The sequence below is a fragment of the Hoplias malabaricus genome, chromosome 7, assembly GCF_029633855.1.
Source record: "Hoplias malabaricus isolate fHopMal1 chromosome 7, fHopMal1.hap1, whole genome shotgun sequence".
Lineage (NCBI taxonomy): Eukaryota > Metazoa > Chordata > Actinopteri > Characiformes > Erythrinidae > Hoplias > Hoplias malabaricus.
Genome location: NC_089806.1, coordinates 21,502,229 through 21,521,814, shown reverse-complemented (window position 1 = coordinate 21,521,814; position 19,586 = coordinate 21,502,229). Strand labels below are relative to the sequence as shown.

At 37.7% G+C, this 19,586-nt stretch overlaps 1 protein-coding gene across 1 annotated transcript in view; it reads right to left on the bottom strand.

The window, feature by feature from the left end:
* Positions 1-1,161: 1,161 nt before the first annotated feature.
* Positions 1,162-19,586, bottom strand: part of tns3.2 (tensin 3, tandem duplicate 2) — a 55,481-nt gene continuing 37,056 nt past the window's right edge. Inside the window, exons 17-27 of the mRNA XM_066676519.1 lie at positions 13,258-13,411; positions 11,145-11,503; positions 9,548-9,634; positions 9,322-9,453; positions 5,909-6,001; positions 5,379-5,456; positions 4,749-4,826; positions 4,369-4,537; positions 3,780-3,848; positions 3,402-3,431; positions 1,162-3,100 (exon numbers count right to left, since the gene is read on the bottom strand). Of these exons, the coding sequence (XP_066532616.1) occupies positions 2,956-3,100; positions 3,402-3,431; positions 3,780-3,848; positions 4,369-4,537; positions 4,749-4,826; positions 5,379-5,456; positions 5,909-6,001; positions 9,322-9,453; positions 9,548-9,634; positions 11,145-11,503; positions 13,258-13,411 (1,394 nt within the window). The 3' untranslated portion in view covers positions 1,162-2,955. The remainder of the gene's footprint in view (positions 3,101-3,401; positions 3,432-3,779; positions 3,849-4,368; positions 4,538-4,748; positions 4,827-5,378; positions 5,457-5,908; positions 6,002-9,321; positions 9,454-9,547; positions 9,635-11,144; positions 11,504-13,257; positions 13,412-19,586) is intronic.

The window sequence follows — 19,586 nt, the reverse complement described above, 5'->3', positions numbered from 1 at the left end:
GGTGTTCATAAAAGCAGAAGAACTGGCATTTCTAATATTCCTAAAAAAATGTAACCTATGGGACTTCTCTTAGAATGGAGAGACAGCAATAGTTCAAAGAGAACTGCTCCATGACCAGAAGTATTAAAGTAACATGCAGGTTGGAGTGGGAAACCGAGTGAGAAGTGAAAACAAGGTCAAGGGTATGTCCCTTAGTGTGTGTCGCACAGGCTACATGTAGAGTGAGACCAATGCAATGCAGCAGAGTTAGAAATTCAACAGATTGAACACATTTATGAGTCAATGTGAATATTAAAGTCACCTAGCACTATCATTGAAGGAAATAAAGGATGGAGCAAAGCTAGCAACTCAGACAGATACAGAACTAGATGTAGGCAGGTGGTACCCCAGTACAACCATTATGGTCTTAGACTCAGCTATTTACAGAACAAGAATGAACAGATGCCATCTAGACCTCGCAAATAGAAAATGTGACAACTGCCAGTCCACTTTCACGACCAGTGGTACATAGTTTATCTACATACTGATACCCCAAGAGATGTGGCTTCATTGAGAGCCAGCTATTCACTTGGTTGACGCCAAGTTTAAAAAAAATTAAAAAGTCAGCGTTATGGTCCATTGTGACATGAGCTATATGGCTTCTTTAGTATTAAGACAGCACAAAAAGTTTTTATTGATATGCAGAGCAGACCAGGTCAGAAATCCTATTGATTTTCAGCAGCAGTGAATAGTGAACAGTTTTACGGTTGGTTTGAGGTCTAGATGCAACATTCACAGTTCAGATAAAGTGTGGAGCGAAAGCAGTGGTGTATTTAATGTATACAGCAAGCCCAAAATTATTCAGTTAGTTAAAAGAAAGACTTTGTTTCATGTGCTGACAAATGCTGTATATACAAAGATGTCTGAGTTTGGCTCTACCATCAGGAGATCACGGGTTTGATTCCCAGTGATATCAAGGGCAAGGTTGGTCGGATGGACTTCCTTCTTCTCCCCCTCCCCAAAACCAGTCAATTTCATGTCTGTCAGTGCAATTTATTAACCGGCATAACCGATCTGGGCAGTTAAGTGCTCTCCTCCAAGCATGTTCAGCTGTCCTGTGGTGTTAGTGACAGCTTGGATACAAGTAGGTTACCAAAAGAAAGTACATATAACAATGTGCTTTTATTATATTCAGATTATGTAGTCATACACATACAGCAGTCATTTACAAAATAAATCTGTTAGAGCACAGTTCAGTTATGTACAGAAAGAAAGCTTTCTACCTCCACAAAGTGACAACACAGACAAAATGTCACTGCTTCATACAAAAGAAAACGTTAGTAAATTTGATGAGTAAAATCACTAAGTTAAGGATATACTCTAAGTTTTTTGTCTTGGTTTATTTACAGAATAAATATATATGTTATGTACTGTTTAAAATTTCCATTTATATGTAACAACTTGCTTCTATTTATACGATATATATGTACAGCAAATACTGAAGTATGTTTCGACAAGTTACAGTGTACTATAATTAATGCTGTACAATGCACTAATGTGGGGTTGGGGGAGATTAGTGTTTAATGGGTAATAATAAGTAAAAATCTAAAATAATATCCAAGCTTTACTTCTCAGCATGGACAAAGAATGTACAGGTTTACAGAGTTGAGTAATTAAGTGTTCACGCTACTGTCAGATTTAAAAAAGATGAATATAAAACAAGCGTACACAAAATATAAACTATGATACAGATTTTCAGAAACAAAAGATACAATATTTCACACAATATCTTTTAAATGCCACCCATTTGTCGACCATGACATTTAAAAAAAATAAAAACATATAAAAGAGTTATATATATTTAAATTGTAAATTTGTAACTTTACATTATGCAAAACACATGGATGTTTATAAACATTCTAGAACGCAATATAAGCATGTCTTTATAAAAGAATGTTTATTAAGCATTTGCATGTAAAGGTGCCATAGACATGACACCTTACATCTTAATTTTGTTTTAAATAAAAAGGCCTATTTTAAACAAGTCTATTTTATAAACATTAAAGCAGTATTGGACCAATTTTAACTTTCTATGCATACCTAAATATTTCTTCCAAATGTCCATGTATATGGATATGATGCATACAGGGTTAAACAGTAGATAGAAAAATAATTCAATATAAACAAGGCTTGCACTGATTCCAGCTCTCACCAGTCCAGTCCTTGAGTTCTTTGGTCGTTATTTGCTACTTGTTTCTGGACCCTCACACCCAAAAATGTCTGGTCTTCGATGCTTGCCTTTCGCGGAGCAATAAGATAATTCAGTAAGAGTTCTCCAGAATGAGACTTCTCCATGTCTGAAACCATTTCTTAAATTCAGGGAAGCAGTGCAGTTCTGAGGCTAAGATACATGAAGTGCCTGAAGAGGCGCAGGGAGTTAAAGAGAGCTGTAAGCTGTAAGGATTTAACAAAAGGCTTCCGAAGTGAGGCTTACTAGAAAGAGGCTTGGGAAGCATTCTCACACAACTTGCAGATTTGGCACAGGACACACTGGGGCTCTCACATTTAGAGAACAATTTAGATGCTTTATCATACTTGCTTTTTTTTTTTGCTATAGATACAGCCAGTCATTTAATGTTATTTTAAATTGAGGCAATAGGCCTCCCTCTGTTGGTCCAGTTATGTAATAACACACCGAAGCACTCCAATACACTTGAAACATTATGCAAGATTTCTTGCAATTGTTTTCAGCGTAATAAATCCATTGTTAGATATGTGCTAGTCAGATATAATGTGGAAAAACCTGGAAGTATCCATTTAAAATATTCACTGAAAGGAAACCTAAAAACCAACAACATTTACACACCTTTTTAAGAATGCCGAACAAGTCCTGTGTTGTGTATGGATTAACAGTGTATTGTTGGAGAGAATATTAAATATTTAATGTGAGGAAAGTATGGTGGTGAGAGTAAGGCTCTACTTGGCCTTCTGAGAGCCAATCATCACCTTGGAGACAAAGTTGACTATAGCACTGGCAGGCTGCTCTGGGTCATGTTCTGCAAATAGATGACACACATTTTCTGTGCTGCTACCAGTCTTCCGTGCTACAAAGCCAAAGATCCTGCATTCACAAATATATACATATACACATTAGAGAGGAAAGATCACTGCTCTTACTAGTCAGATGATAAACAAGTGATCTAAGAAAGACTACTATACTGTTCTTATTTAAGTCACTTTATGACATAGATAAGCCAATCATGATATAAACCTATATAAGCATCCAAAAAACTGCTTTATTTTATTAGCCTTTATAATGCTTATGTAGGTTTATATCAGTTGTCATAAACTGTTTATGCAGATTTCATGTAGCCTTATGAATGATGATGTAAAGTGTTATCAGAAATGTAGAACAGACTTACTTTGCAGCCAAGCAACCATCTCTTGTCCACCTGTAAACAAAACATAAAAAAAAAAGTTTACAAAGATTTACCAATACAAATTCATTTATATGTGGAAGAGCAGAAGTAAACAAATTTAGCTTCAGTAAAGTACAATCACATAGTGCTGCCAAGCTGCAAGTGAGAAGCTTCCTCTGAGCATGTGAAACTAGCCACAAATTCATTCTGATCTGCTGCTAACACAAAAACATTGAACATTTCCACACGCTGGGAATTGTTAGAATTGTGCTGAATAATATGAGCAAGGGCTAATTACAGTCTACTGGCCTCCTTACTTTGAGTAACTGAGGCTGATGGCAAGTTACAATGTTTGTGTTTGTGTGTCTGTATGTGAATTACTTTCTGTTTTGAGGGTCCAGAGCACAGAATATTACAATGTTGACAGCATAGTGCCTCCTGAAGAACAACCTGTAACACACATATTGTTTTGAGGGTTAGGGTGGTTTATACCATATTTTAAAGATATTTATGAAGATCTGAATCATAAACCTGTCTCAGTAGAGGTGTAAATCTTCAGCCATCCAACTCAAGCTGGAGTGTGAATGTGTATTTCTGGTGTGTTTTGCGTGTGGTTATGTCTGCCTGAGCAAGAGCACATATTGCAAGTATGTGTACAAGAAATTCATCATCTATCTAGGAATGCAGATGATGACTCTAATCTGTGTGTGTGTGTGTGTGTGTGTATAAGAAGACTGGTAAGAAGATGAGTGACATAACTTGATAATGCTATTTAACTCTTTTATTAAGGAATATGTTTGTGTTTTGCAAGTAGTTAATATCCTTTTGGAATAAACCTTATACAGAAATCACCATTTCTGTAGTTTTTCATTTTTGGTCTAATCTGAAAACAGCAGCTGTGTCAATACTGTGCGAATAGTCCAAAATTGGGAAAGTTCATTTTACTTGTGCTTGTGTTTGAGAGACATACTTTCGCTGGTTGTCCGTAAGCGTGATGCCCTGCGCAGACACTTTAAAGTGGACAACTGTGGAGATGGCTGGTGGGTCCTGAGCAAGAATTACTGTGGTGGCCTTCTGTACAGCCTGCACCCCTGTAAGTGATTCTAATTCCACACTTCCGAGGAACCACACATTACACGCTGAAACACACACACACAACATTATTCTTAGAGTAAATGGCAAGATTATACAACACAAGAAATGTGAAAAAAAATTCTGAAAGTTACTGTTTTAACCTGCATACAATTTCTAAATTTTATTGAACCCATATTGAAGATTTACAGACAAATACAGAGATAGATTACATACTGTAGGCACAAATATAGAATCATGACACAAAACCACACACACCTGCTCCTTGTTTCAGAAGCTCAGTTGCTGAGTTTGTAGAGGTCTGCACTGGAGACTCAGTGAGTTCTTCTAGAGGATCTGAAAGAAAGAAAGAAAGAAAGAAAGAAAGAAAGAAAGCAAGAACTTTATTTTCTTGATCTGAAGAATGCAAATTAAGGGACTCTGGATCATTTTGACTTTGCTTTGACACAGTGTAATAAGGTGAAGGCCAGTACCTTAAATCTACCACTTTTCAAAATCATCCCTAAAAAAACATCTGGATAGAAATCAAGGAGAGGTGCAGCTACGTAGAATTACTTTTCCCCAAATATAATACAAACAACTGTGTTATTTAATACTTTAAGGTGTACTACATGTACAGTGAACTGTGCATGATTTTACCACTTTTTATATCCAAATACTATAGACAATTTTAAACTGGTCTTGACTCTGACTTGATGTGTCTCTGCCTCAGTCTTACTCCTACTCAACAAGTCTTGGCTCTGTCTTATTCGGACTCAGTCATTATTATATCTTATTATGATTTATTTTGGAGCATGTAAGTCCTGAATGCCAGAATGAGTAAATTTAATTCAGCAATTCCAATCAGCCATGTCCAGATATCCATACACACAGTCATACCCAAAGTACCTCTGGCTGGGATGATCAGTTTGCAGGGCAAAGCAAGTGGAGTGATGGAATGCTGGCACACAAGGGCTGTGAGACTTCCTGTACAAACAAGATACAAATTCAGATAACTTATCACTTGGGCTGGATGATTATTTGTGAGACAGAACACAAGAGTTGATTTGCTTTGAAAAGAACACTGAATTTCTATGACTGAAATGTCTGCACATACAGCATGGCCACTAGAGGGAGGCAGCGGTTTACAAAATACACGAAACGGCTTGAAATCAATCACATTTTCATAATTACCAGAGCAGTACAGGATGAATTACATGAATTATTGTGCATATTGTAATATGCATGTAATATACATGTAAAAACATATAATGTTTTATTTCCCCTTGGCTACTCTTATTAATTTTGATTGTCTCAATATTTTACCCAGTAAGTCTGCTTTTCTGTGACTATGGACTTTGGCTACTTTACCCGTGAGTGTGATATTGATTAAAATATATTTGAACATCCCTGACACTTATATATAAACACTCTCTCACCAAAGTAGGGTTCATTAGGACATCCCTTCAGTCTCACTCCTTTCGGTGTGCACTCAATCAGGAAGTGTCGCACCAGCTCACTGGTCAGGTCTCCTGTCACACACACACACACACACACACACACAGGAAATGACATTGCTGGCAAAAGAATTTGAGCCACAGCTGTTCAGCCATGTGTGCCAAGGTCTATATCATGCCACTACCATGACTAAATATTAAATGGCAATTCCAAATGAAAATGTGCGCAAACTTCTCACACCATTACTAATAAAAAAAAACATTGTAGAAAAAAAGAACACTGAGCTTTTTCATCTAAAAATGAACTTACAGGACGATATTACATGAAGCGCCTATAAATACACTCACAGATGTCTGAGAGTACATTGTGTAATAGTTCTGAAACAAGGCTTGGCCTTCTAAATTTTGTCAAATAAATATGAATCTAAAAGTTCCTTTCCAAAGCATGATTACATTATGAACCATGTGCTGGCTGCCTATCTGTGCATAGAATTATTAAATCTACTGCAAGGGAAGGAGCATTTTTTATATGGAGCCTCCAAGCTTTTCAATGAACTGCCAGTTCATGTACAATCTATGTTTGATTTAAAAACCTATTTATTTAGTCAAGTGTTTGATTAAGGGTGCAGATCTGTGGGTTCATGGACTGAACTGTATTAATCTGAGATGTGTTAGTAAGGTCTGCCAAAGCTACAACTTACACTCTAATCATTCTTATAATGTTAAGTCAAATATCAGCCCTATCTAAATGCACGTTTCTCTGCCGAGTGGGACCAATGCCCATCAGGTCTGATCTAATGCTGGTGAAGGACTGTCCACATATATATGTCAATCTGAACAGCTCTGACCATGAGACAGCAAAAATAGAGCATCTTCAAGAGTTGCAGTTTCCTGCTCACCCTCCATGGAGCCATTTGCATGTGCCAGAGTGTCTCACCTACATGTCATAAATTGACCTCTAAGACTGGGCTTTAACTAGAACTGTTCACTCTTCACCTACTTCAGACTGTTCTTTAATAACACAACTATTAACACACTCTGAACATGGCATACGTAACAACTGTACACTTGTTGTAACTCTATAATTCTTCATTTGTCCGTTTGTTTTATTCCAGTATTGACCAGAGGAGGATGGGTTCCCCATTAAGTCTTAGATTTCCTTAATGTTTCTTCCTTATGTCACTGTCACCTCGGCTTGCTCACTTAAAGCTAGGAAAACATTTTTTTGTGAGAAAACCTGTTGTAAAGAGAGAGAAAAAAAAAAGCTATACACTATTAACTATTACGTAATAACTATATTAACTAGAAAAAAAGCTATTCAGTGTATAAAATGCATTTTGTAAAAGAACTGTAATAAGTAATACTTACACAAAAACATTGCTAAATAGGAATGTGATATGTGTCATTAATATGTTTCTGTGGTTTTTGCTCTTGCATAGGAGATTATATGACACACACTTGTTCACACCCTAAGATTGAGACATGTTCTCTTCCCAAAACCACCACCCCTTCCCCAATAAAGTCTCAGAAAAAGACTCTCCGGAGCCTTTAGACAGGGATGAGGATGTGAGTGTGTGAGTGTGCCTCCCTTCCTTCCTCTGATTGAACGAAAGGCTTTTTAAAGAGCTGCTGTGATACAAGCACACACACTCCAGCACTTCACTTCATTATTCAGCACACAATGGCATTCATCTGTGTGGCAACAAACACCAGCTGACCTTCATTCACAACTCATTCTAAAACACACCTGCTGTTGAGTTTTTTCTTCACACTGTGGATGAACAGAAAATCCAAACACAAAGACAAAAAAAATCTTAACCCTTTTAACTTTAGCCCATTTAGTTCATTCAAAACTATAGCAGTTATATCCACTGGGCACAGTAAAGTCATTCAAAAAGCAACTGTTGTTACTAATCTTTGAGTAAAAACACAATGCTTCCTTTTTGGTTGGATACACTGTGGTAGTTAATGAGCCTGTAGAGCACAGGTTTCAGATTCCCAAGGGCCCATTATTAACTTGTTTCATAAAACAATGAAAGGTAACTGAGGTGAGACCTGTGTGTGTCCTATTATTCATACACTGCCTCCTCAAGATGGTCATTTCTGACAAATATCTTCATAGCTTTGTTAGCTCATGTCAGAACATAACGTCACTCTCCAGTCAAAAATAAATATCTCCAGTTTTATACATTTTTAGTTACATCATTTTAACAAAGCAGCTGCCTTTTACATAGTGTAAAGATTTCATGATGAATGGACCTGTTGAAATGCTCTAAAATAACTTAACGTATTTTTACATTGACTTCCATGGAAATTTAAGGGTTTTTTTTTTTCTTCTTTAAAGTTGCTATTTTGGAGATACACGTTTTTGATTGGACAGAGACAATATGCAGCTGTTACCCCATATCCAAAACATTTCTCCAAAAATTCAAATTTTCTTGATTTTATTGCTGAATTTTACATTTGTGATCTATGTCAGAACAGATTTCTGCTCAAAACAACCTGCATGTGGATAACAATGCATACTACCCTTGCATCAGTGATGTTATAAAGAAAATAGCAGCACAAGCCTTAGTTGCAAAGATCTGGAGGATAACTTGGAGGTTACATAACATCAGAGAAATGTGTAAAATAAACATTTATGCTAAAAGAAGACAACAAATGTAAATAAATAAATAATAAATCATGGACACAAGTTGGAGCTGTGTAATTTGATTACGCTTTTGTATAGGTATAGGACAAAACTATTTAAAGATGAGTGTTTCAGTGTAAGCAATAACATCTAAATAAATGAAATCATCTTTTTTTGTAGGCAATTGTCTATGATTATAATGAACATTTTCAAAAAGGACATTTAACCTATTTCAAGTGATTTTCAACTTAACTGTTTCAGGCTGTTTCAACTGTACATGGCATATAAGCTTGTATTTGGAATTTAAAGACCCCCTCCAGGGAAAGCCTATTATTTTTCCTTGTTAACATGTCTGTGTGGTGCTGTATATACTAGATAAATGTATACAAATGAGCAATTTAAGAGGCCAGGGTTGCTTATTTCATCTAAAGAGACTTAGGAACAAATCTTATCAACTTTCAGCAAGGGATGTCCAAACTTCCGGTGAGTGATGGAGGGATAAACCGAGATAGAGGCAGAAACAAATCACATATGGACATCATGAATGAAGGTGAAGATGTTCAGATACATGTAAACAAGTTTTATGATTGTTTTTTGTGGGTTTAATCATTTATCAACTTCTCACTGCTATGAGGTGTAGAAATCTAATGTCTTAATGGTCTCATAATATGAAATACTGACAATGCTTTCATAAGATGCCAAGATGTTTGCAGTGTTTTTTTCCAAATTAACTTTTTCCTATTAACAGGAAGATGGCAGATACCTTTCTTGCTGTGCTGTAGGATGGAGGGCGGGGGTGTGGCCACCTTCATGGCCAATCCGTAAGCTCCTCTGAACGAATGGCTGTCTCTGACAATGAAGGAGCCTGGCTCTTTATCCTTCAAAACAGCAATAGCTGCAGCACAACAGGTGACAAGAGCAGAGTCAAGAATCCAGCAGAATTAGCGAACAAAAAATAGTGTAAGAGGATCAATGAATTTAATGCTCACCCTGCTCTCTGGAGATATCTGGTTTGTACCAGAACTTTGACGTGTCTTGGACAAACTTAGCATTGTCATGCTTCCCAGACAATGGATCTGTTCAACATGATCACAATAACACTATTAGCATGGTGAGCTGTATGTTTATACCACAATTTACATTTTCTTTAAGATGTTCAAACACCTCATGTTTGTAATGTTGACTTTATTCATATTTTGAGATGTAGAACACTGCTTCTCCAAAACTACCAATTAAAAATTGGAATGGCTTTTGCATTCCTAAATGAAGGCATGTATTTCACATCATTTAAAACCTCAAGTGACACCTTGCATTGTGTTATAATCAATTCATGATAAATGTACCAGTGGAAGTGCTTCTGAAAATATATATATATTTTTTAATGAAGTTGTCTTTATTACTAGATACATATCAGTATTGTGTTCATACATTCACAATGGATATAGCAGTTGATTTGCTGTTATTGTTTTTGTTCTGTAGTATGAGGAAGAAAGGTAAAAACATTAGGGCAGACCGAACACCATTTTTAGAACTTCTGAGCTTCGGCCGGGATATTCGGTATATAATCGGGGAGTGGGGTGGTGTATATTGTTGTCATTAATAAAATCTGCTTCTGGCCCCTGCTTTAATACCCTACGCAGCTTTGCTAACCTGCTAACTAAGGGTATTAGTTAAATCATGTAGAGTATACACAATTTAACCAGTTTGAGTGGATGTGCTCTAATTTCAGGCACAAAGCTGACAAAATGAACTGTGGCGTCGCCTTGGTTAATTGTGTGTTGTTTTAGCGTCTTAAACTGTTTTATATGACTGAGTTTTAGGCTTCATTTGTACAAAGACTTTTATGTTGATGAGCTTGAATATGGGCACAATGGGAGAGCACTGTTTTTACTGCGGGAGAGCCTTAAATGTGGATTGAGTGAAGAGTTGCCTTTATCGATAGCCACATTTATCCAAAAAACTGAATATCCCAATCTCAATTAGACATCAATTATATATCCAACGAACAAGTATCTGAATACCCAAATACTTGGGCTCAGCCTTATTTTTCAGAAAATCAGCTTTAAAATTAAGGCTGCACTGCAGCTCCCAGCATGGCTCCACTCTCTGAGTCTTGCTGCATACACGGTGTCACTAAGGGCATAGACTGTAAACTAATAAACAAGAGCTCCATGGAGGTGTTCTAATTTGAGGTGTAAGGCTGACAAAATTAACCGTAGCTTTGGCATGCTTCGTTGTAAGTAGGTTGCTGTAGTGTGTTAGGCTGTTTTAGGCTTTGTTCAAGACTTTTACGTTGACGTTGAAGACTGAAAACGTGTGGAGGGTTGCCTTTATCGATAGCCACATTTATCAAAAAAACAAACAAACAAACAAAAAAAAAACAACAATATTCGAATCTCAAAAATATATACAGAATTCCTACCCTACAAACGAATATTTGGGGGCAGCCCCTTTTATTTTGTTAAGGTTGTTTGTATCTCAAAATGAACTAAAATTAGGGGGAAGAAATTGCTACTTTCATGCTTTGTCTTTACATTCAAGTGCTAATAACTGAATTATTCACTTAAAGAGCATATGCTTTGATACCTGGACTAGGTGTTGACCCTGTGGGTGAACCATTGTTACTGGAAAACGATGCAGTGGCGGCACTATGGCTGACTGAAGAGTTTAGTGAGAAATCCTCTCCATCAGGCCCTCTCTTCTTCTGAGGTAACACTGGTGGTTGTATCCCATCCAAGCCTAAACACTCCAGCCCCTCCATAGCCTCCAGCAGACTGAGCTCCAGACTACCCACACTCTGAGAAGAGCCCAGACCTCTTGGGATGCCCCGTGGAGAGCTGTGGGCATTAGGGGCTAAAAGAGGGAGTGGAGGAGATGGCTGGGGTGTGTAGTGACTCAGAGGAGTGTTAGACCCACTCTCTAACCAAGAATGAGATGCAGTGGGACTGAAAAGCAGCACAAAATAATTTGTTTGATATAGCAATAACTTAAAGTAGAACTTAATATCTCATCTGATACAGATTTATGCTGTAAAAAATAAATAAATAAAAAACCAACAACAGTCCTTATACAATTATCTGCACTCCAACTGGTTTAAAAATATATAAACCGGATTCCAAAAAAGTTGGGACACTAAACAAATTGTGAACAAAAACTGAATGCAATGATGTGGAGGTCCCAACATCTATTATTTTATTCAGAATAGAACACAAATCACAGATCAAAAGTTTCATGGCATCAACAAATCCCAAAAAACTTGGAACAAGGCCATTTTTTACCACTACGTGGCATCCCCCCTTCTTACAACACTCAACAGACGTCTGGGGACAGAGGAGACCAGTTTCTCAAGTTTAGAAATAGGAATGCTCTCCCATTCATATCTAATACAGGCCTCTAACTGTTCAATCGTCTTGGACCTTCTTTGTCGCACCTTCCTCTTTATGATGCGCCAAATGCTCTCTATAGGTGAAAGATCTGGACTGCAGGCTGCCATTTCAGTACCCGGATCCTTCTCCTATGTAGCCATGATGTTGTGATTGCTGCAGAATGTGGTCTGGCATTATCTTGTTGAAAAATGCAGGGTCTTCCCTGAAAGAGATGACGTCTAGATGGGAGCATATGTTGTTCTAGAACCTGAACATAGTTCTCTGCATTAATGGTGCCTTTCCAGACATGCAAGCTGCCCATGCCACAAGCACTCATGCAACCCCATACCATCAGTGATGCAGGCTTCTGAACGGAGCATTGGTAACAACTTGGGTTATCCTTGTCCTCTCTGGTCCGGATGACATGGCATCCCAGTGATCCATATAGAACTTCAAATTGTGACTCATCTGACCATAGAACAGTCTCCCATTTTGCCACACTCCATTTTAAAAAGACCCCTGGCCGAGTGCAAACGTCTGAGCTTGTGGAGCTTGCTTAGAAATGGCTTCCTCTTTTCACTGTAGAGTTTCAGCTGGCAACGGCGGATGGCACAGTGGATTGTGTTCACTGACAATGCTTTCTGGAAGTATTCCTGAGCCCATTATGTTATTTCCTTGACATGGGCATTCCTGTTTGAGGTGCAGTGACGTTTAAGGGCCCGGAGATCACTAGCATCCAGTAGAGTTTTATGACCTTGACCCTTACGCACAGCAATTGTTCCAGATTCTCTGAATCTTTTGATGATGTTATGCACGGTTGGTGATGATAACTTAAAAATCTTTGCTATTTTACGCTGGGTAAGACCATTCTAGTATTGCTGCACTATCTTTCTGCGCAACAATGGTGGAATTGGTGATCCTCTTACCATCTTGGCTTCAGAGAGACACTGACACCCTGAGAAGCTCTTTTTATACCCAAACATTTTGTCAATTGACCTAATTAGTGTTAATTGGTCTTCCAGCTGTTCGTTATATGCTCAATTTCCTTTTTCCAGCCACTTATTTCTACTTGTCCCAACTTTTTTGGGATTTGTTGACACTGTGAAATTTTGGTTCAACATATTTTTCCTTTAAAATGCTACATTTACTCAGATTAAACTTTTGATCTGTCATCTATGTTCTATTGCGAATAAAATATTGACATTTGCCATCTCCACATCATTGCATTCAGTTTTTATTCACAATTTATTTAGTGTCCCAACTTTTTTGGAATCCGGTTTGTATGCTCTAAAGTGATCTAAATATTTAGAGAAAACTTTTGAACAGTGTTGTACCTGTCAGTGATGGGGAGTGGGCTGGGAGTGCTCACAGAGCGCGTGGAACCAAACATTCTTTGGCAGGAGGGGCTTGACGTCATTTCAGAGTGGAACAGGTCTCCATCCGATGATATAGGAGTGTGTGAGATACTGTCCACATACCCCCGGGACTCTGTTAGAGGAAAAAACAACACATGGATTTAAGATTCCTTTTATGAAATACATGTTTGATTTGTTCATTTATATACACTGCTCACAGGCATTCAAATGCTGTCATCTGCAAAACCACGCCACAACAAACAACTAGGCTTGGGATTATGTAACAATATTCACTGAAAAGAACTGAAAAGAACTGACAATTGTACATAAGTCTATGATCACAATGCCCAATGCCAAGTATCAGCTAGAGGAGTATAAAGCAACACAGAACTAGGCTGTGCTCTGAGAGTGACAATGCAACATCCTAAACATTTAGAGTTGGATTGGTATTTGTGGTCCAAAACTGACTATCATCAACAAATGAATGAATGCCATTTTCCACCAGTAAAGCCTTTCCAGAAGAGTAAAAACTGTTATTGTAATAAGGAAGGGGACAAACTCCTTATTAATGTCCTTGATTTTGGAAAAAAAAGAGTGTCCTTTAAAATGTGGATATTTAGTGTACTAACTTGTGGGATAAAAGTATACATAATATATGTTAGCAGTACAACCCCAGTACTAAGATTAAGTAGCAGACTGCAAACTCCTGACCTGCAAAGTCTTTTCTGGTTGTCTAAATAAACATGCACACAACATTTGACCAGTTTAGAACAACAATATGGAGTTACACTCTTAAAGTATGACATTAATTAAGAACAGTGCCTCAGCACTAAAGAGGTGGGGGTTCAAAACATGCGCACACACACACACACACACACACACACACACACATTCCTGAGATAGTGCACATAACAATCCAAGTAGGAGGCTCCCCTTCAACAGTTCTCTTTCACTTGCCACCTTCATTGTCTTATATATTTTAGCAAAGTTCTCCAAATATTTAAAGTTTAAAATTTAAAAGTATTTTCTGGAGACAAAATACCAATTTTAAAGACAAAAATTATTAGAATTTAAAGCTCACAGTTACAAGTTTTGAGAGAATTACAGAATCTGCACAGAAGTGCAAACAGTCCCATTCCTCTGGGAACAGAAAGAGGTGGTGACTGAAAAGCTTTCCCACAAATGAACTGGAGTCGAGGGACCAAGTCCAGAAATCTGAACCTCAAAGCTTTCTCCCAAAGTGCAGAAACCCTATCCCTATCCCAAAATTGACTCCATGGGATTCAAATAAAAAAGAATGATAAACATGTTTTTGAATTTCAAGGTGATTTTTAATGAATCAAGATTTGTCTGTTTTCATTATAAACATACCTTGATTCTACAGAGCTCTTACACTACTAAATTTACCCAGATTAATTTGGCTAAAAACAAAATAAGACCCAAACTACTTCCTGTATATATAACTGCATTGCACACAGCTGCGTTTGTCAGATTCCGCAAGGCTTTTTGGAATAAGCATTTACTTTTATGTAGGTTTATGTTACTTACTGTGTGTATACACACACACACACACACACACACACATTATCGATTGTTAAAGCTATATTCTAGTTGTCATTTCTTTACAGCTAAATATTTTCATCTTTCCAATAGGTATGTAAATTTTACACATTAGGGAACTAAAAGTGGTTCTAAATAAATGTAGACTTTGAGCCTAGCCTAATAACTGATTCCTGCATTAAATTAAATCTGTAGATCTTTCCATTCCTCACAGAGGAGGAAGACTGTCATGGCCTTGGCTGCAAAAAAGACTGGAGCATATGCGGTTTCCATACAAAAGAAAAAAGGCCAAAGGTCTCTTACACTGTGTGATATACTATAACTCACAACACACTCTATTCAATGCACTAAGCCCAGCAGGTGCACACACTTACAAAAGGATCTGAAAATAGAGCTCTTTCAGTGTTTCTGTTGATGCCAGAAATAGACCAGATTTAAGGGCTACTGCTTACTGTCAACAGGTCACTCCAGTTTATGGCATTAATTTAGACTCCAGGTCAAATGACAAAGAACATTTTGCTGTGTTTTGACATTTTAAAGTGTGAAAGCCATATAAAGGGGCAGATAAGGAGAATTCTAACAATCTTCCAGCAGTTCACACATATGACCTAATATGGCACAGGTTTGGTGCCGAATATATAAGTACAAAGAATTCTCAGTCCTTTAGAAAACACAGCACACAACTGGCTCCATTTTTCCTAACCCACACCAAGCGAGCAGAGAGAGAGAGAGAGAGAGAGAGAGAGAGAGAGAGAGAGAGAGAGAGGAAAAGAAAGAGAGAACAAAAAGAGCTTTATTTTGCATTTGTGAGCATGGGCCTCTTGTGCAAGTGTAATATGTTAATATCAACTTCAGTCCTATAAGAGAACAATACATGAAATGCAGATATAAATAGCGAGCATGTCCTTAAAAATCCACTTCTGACCTTTATTTAACTGACCACATTTAAAAAAGAGCAATCAAGACAGTTACCAGTGTAAAGTTCAAAAGCCAAAATTCTTCATCATAGGGAGGGTATACATCTGAGAAGGCACCTTAAATGAAGAAATGCAACCAAATTATGGAGCAATTTATGTTGCTTGATAGATGGCATTCAGTGATCTTCACACTAATTTAATCATCACCGAAGCTGAAATATCAATCGTTTCTTTTTATATATCGTTTCAAATAAATACAGATCAAAGAAAAATCAAATCGATCAGAAAAATGCTTCATGTTTTATTAGCATAATATTTCTGAGTTCAGATTAGGATTCCAGAAGAATCAGAGGTTGGTTAAAGGAGAAAACAAGACTTGCAAAATATGTGTTTTGTTCGTCACTGCTTTATTCTGACAACTGAGACTCTCTGGATTAAATCTCATGCATGCCCCAGAGACAAAGGACAACTTCAGTTTTTCAGGCTTAACAAACTCACCATTCAGAGGAGGAATGTGCGGGAGCATGTGCACGCACACACACAAACACACACACAAAACATTGTTATATACAAAATTGGCTTCTAAAATGTGCACTGTTTTTGTCATTAGGATATCATAAGCCAACATGAACACTACCCAGCTCTTGAGATCAAAGGTGCATAGGGGAAATGGATGTGTGTGAGGACGTGAGACAACACGAAATGATGTCTCTAACACAAAAGATAGTGAGAATGTGTAAAAACAACTGAAAAATAAGTGAATTGTTAGATATATGGCATGACACATTAAAAATCCTTTTCTCTGTTCTGTAAATCATAATTTACAAGATCAGCTGTAGGATCCACCCATGCTTCTGTGACTACGGTGATTATTGCAGCATGCAAACAAATGCATTTGATTGTTAACCTTAACTGAACTCTCTTCATTTCAGTACATATCTCACAAGGTCATCATTTACTATGGTTACAAGCTACCATTCTGTGGAATATCAAAAGCAAAACACCTCTATCTCTCAGTATATTAAGTGACGTGTCCAGTCAGGCAAGAGAAAGTTCCATTAGTGAACCTATCCCCCTTTTACTTAAATCTTGTCAAACTTCCTAGTGTATCAATAAGATGTTCAAGTCTGCAGTAGAATGACTAATACATTCCACATTGAAAACCCACAATTTTTGCAAAGAAGCAGTAGCTGAGAATGTAAATTGTAAAAACAAAACTTGTAAGATACTTCACTTAAGCATTATTTAAGCTGCAGTTAGCAACAACCCTGCTGTAATTTGTGAGAGCCTGTCAGATTTATAAAAAATGAAGTAAATTTGTGTGTTTTTCCCCAATTCTACAGTCTGTGTTCAGTGCCGTCATTAATAAAAACACAAATGTGTCATCTGGTTTTGTTATTTAATTAATTGGGGTCAGCATGAACAATACAACAAGTGACAATATGGCACCATTTAAGGTGGAAGGGAAAATTTTAAAAGAATATGGAAAATAAAATGCCACTTAAGGCTTCTGTGTAGTGTACATTGTCTTAAAATTGTCTTAAGGCATGGTGTTTGTGCAAAAAGAAAATTGGTTCAACTCTTCACATGAGAATTATGCCCCAAATATTTTAGCGGCTAGGTCCATTCTTGCAAACAAAGTGCCTCTCATTCACTGACTAATTTACACAAGCAAAAAGCTAAAGACTGAAAGCCCATTAAACTAGAGAGAGCTTCACAGCTAAAGAATGAGTTTACTGAAATGACACAGAGTGAAATACTTGCCCTTTCAGGCCTGCTAATCGGACTGCTGCTTTTTCAGTGAATACAATAGTGTGGATTTTAATCACCGTTAAAGCACTTTAACAGATTTGGTTGCTCGTCCGTGCTTCAGTGCTGCCCATGTGTTTTTATACTCTCCGTGCGGCCCTGTCAGAGCTTCAAAGGACTTGGTGTGCCCACTTTTTCTCACACATTTAAAATGGCCAGGACGTTCTGTGAAAAACATTATCCTACACTCTCTCTTCCTGCACAAATTCAAAATCTAATCTTCAACTAATGGAATATAAAAATGTTGGAGTCCAGTTCATACGGATGCCTATTTCTTGACTTCAACGATAAAATACATAAAGTAGAGTAATAAAAGTTACAATGTTATGATGGCTCCACTGAACTGACTGTTGCCTATGCATACTTTGTTTGCCCTCTATCACTCTCTTCTGTTCTGTCAGGACCCCCACAGAGCAGGTATGATTTGGGTGGTGGACCATTCTCAAGCACTGCAGTGACAATGACATGGTGTTGGAGTTTTTAAACACTGTGTTCATTCACTGTCCACTCTGTTAGACACAACTACCTCATCGGTCCTCCTTGTACATGTAGCATCAGAGACATTAGATCATCTGTTGCTGCACAGTCTGTATTGGTCGTCCTCTTGTTGCTGCACAGTGTGTACTGGTTGTCCTCTTCACTGGCTGGATATTTTAGGCTGGTGGACCATTCTCAGTCCAACAGTGGCAATGAGGGGTGTCTCCAGGAGCACTGCTGTGTCTGATCCACTTGTAACATCACAACACACACTAAACCACCACCACGTTAGTGACAAAGGAGTGCCGAGAATGATCCACCCAAATCAAACCTGCCCTTGGTGGTCCTGTGCGGAGCCTGACCATTGAAGAACAGCATGAAAGGGGTCAGACAACTGGAGATACGCGTTTTTGTTTTTTTTTGAAAAGCAACTATAGGCAAAATAATAACACTACATTAGTATAGAACATATACTACGTGGATGCTCATTAAATTAAAAAAACAGCTCTTCACATTGACACAGCATGTTTTCAAAGCTTAAATATCCAAGCGCTGAAAGGCTATTAAGTAAACAAAATGGTTCTTCTATGGCAACACTCTAAAGAACTCTTTTAGGCTCTTTATTTTTGAGACCAACAAGAGATTTGACATCAAGCTTCAAGCCCACCCTCTGGGCCACTGTGATTACATAAGATCCCCCATCCTCCACTTCACAAAGAGATTCATAGAAATGTATATTTTCACACTTCCCCCTAGAGAAAGAATAAAATAGGTCTTCATGGAACATTCCACCACACTCAAGCTCTACATATGTGCAGGTACATCACACATGCACTTGACTGAATGATTCTGAACACACCACGCCCACATATACTTTCTTTTCAGCTTTGCTCATGGTGAGCCAGTGAATCTGCCTGACCAGACAACATGCTGCCAAACCACTTTTTTATTTCTCTCTATGACAGCAGCATATTATCCTACTGTTGTGAGTAATGAGAGAGAGAGAGAGAAATAAATAGTTGAAAGTGGTTTTCACAGAATGCAGTGGTCAGAGTGTGTGTGTGTGTGTTTGTGTGTGTGTGATTTTCATAAGAGGAATTCCAAAGCCTTTGAACTACTGATATGGTAACAGAGAAAGTACAAAAACACACGGCCAACAACAAAACAAAACTCTCTTAAATCGGTCACCATTTGGAACCATAATTTATTTACAACATCGCTCACATTCCTCTGAGGAGTAACTGAGAACTGAAGCACAGCAAGACAAAAATACCTCTCCAAACACATATCAAATGTACAGACATATTTAAGGCATGATGAAACACATTGCAACTGATCACTGAACGAGTAACGCATTTTAGAGGTTTAAATTTCTGCCAGTGGTGATAGGACAACATCACTCTACAAAGTGAGGCATCAAAGGAGGTTAAAAGAAGGGTGATATAATTTGACAGAAACCAAAAAATGAGAGGCATCTGATAAACGATCAGCAACGTGACATTCCAGGGGCTGTTTGTAAACACACACACACACACACACACACAC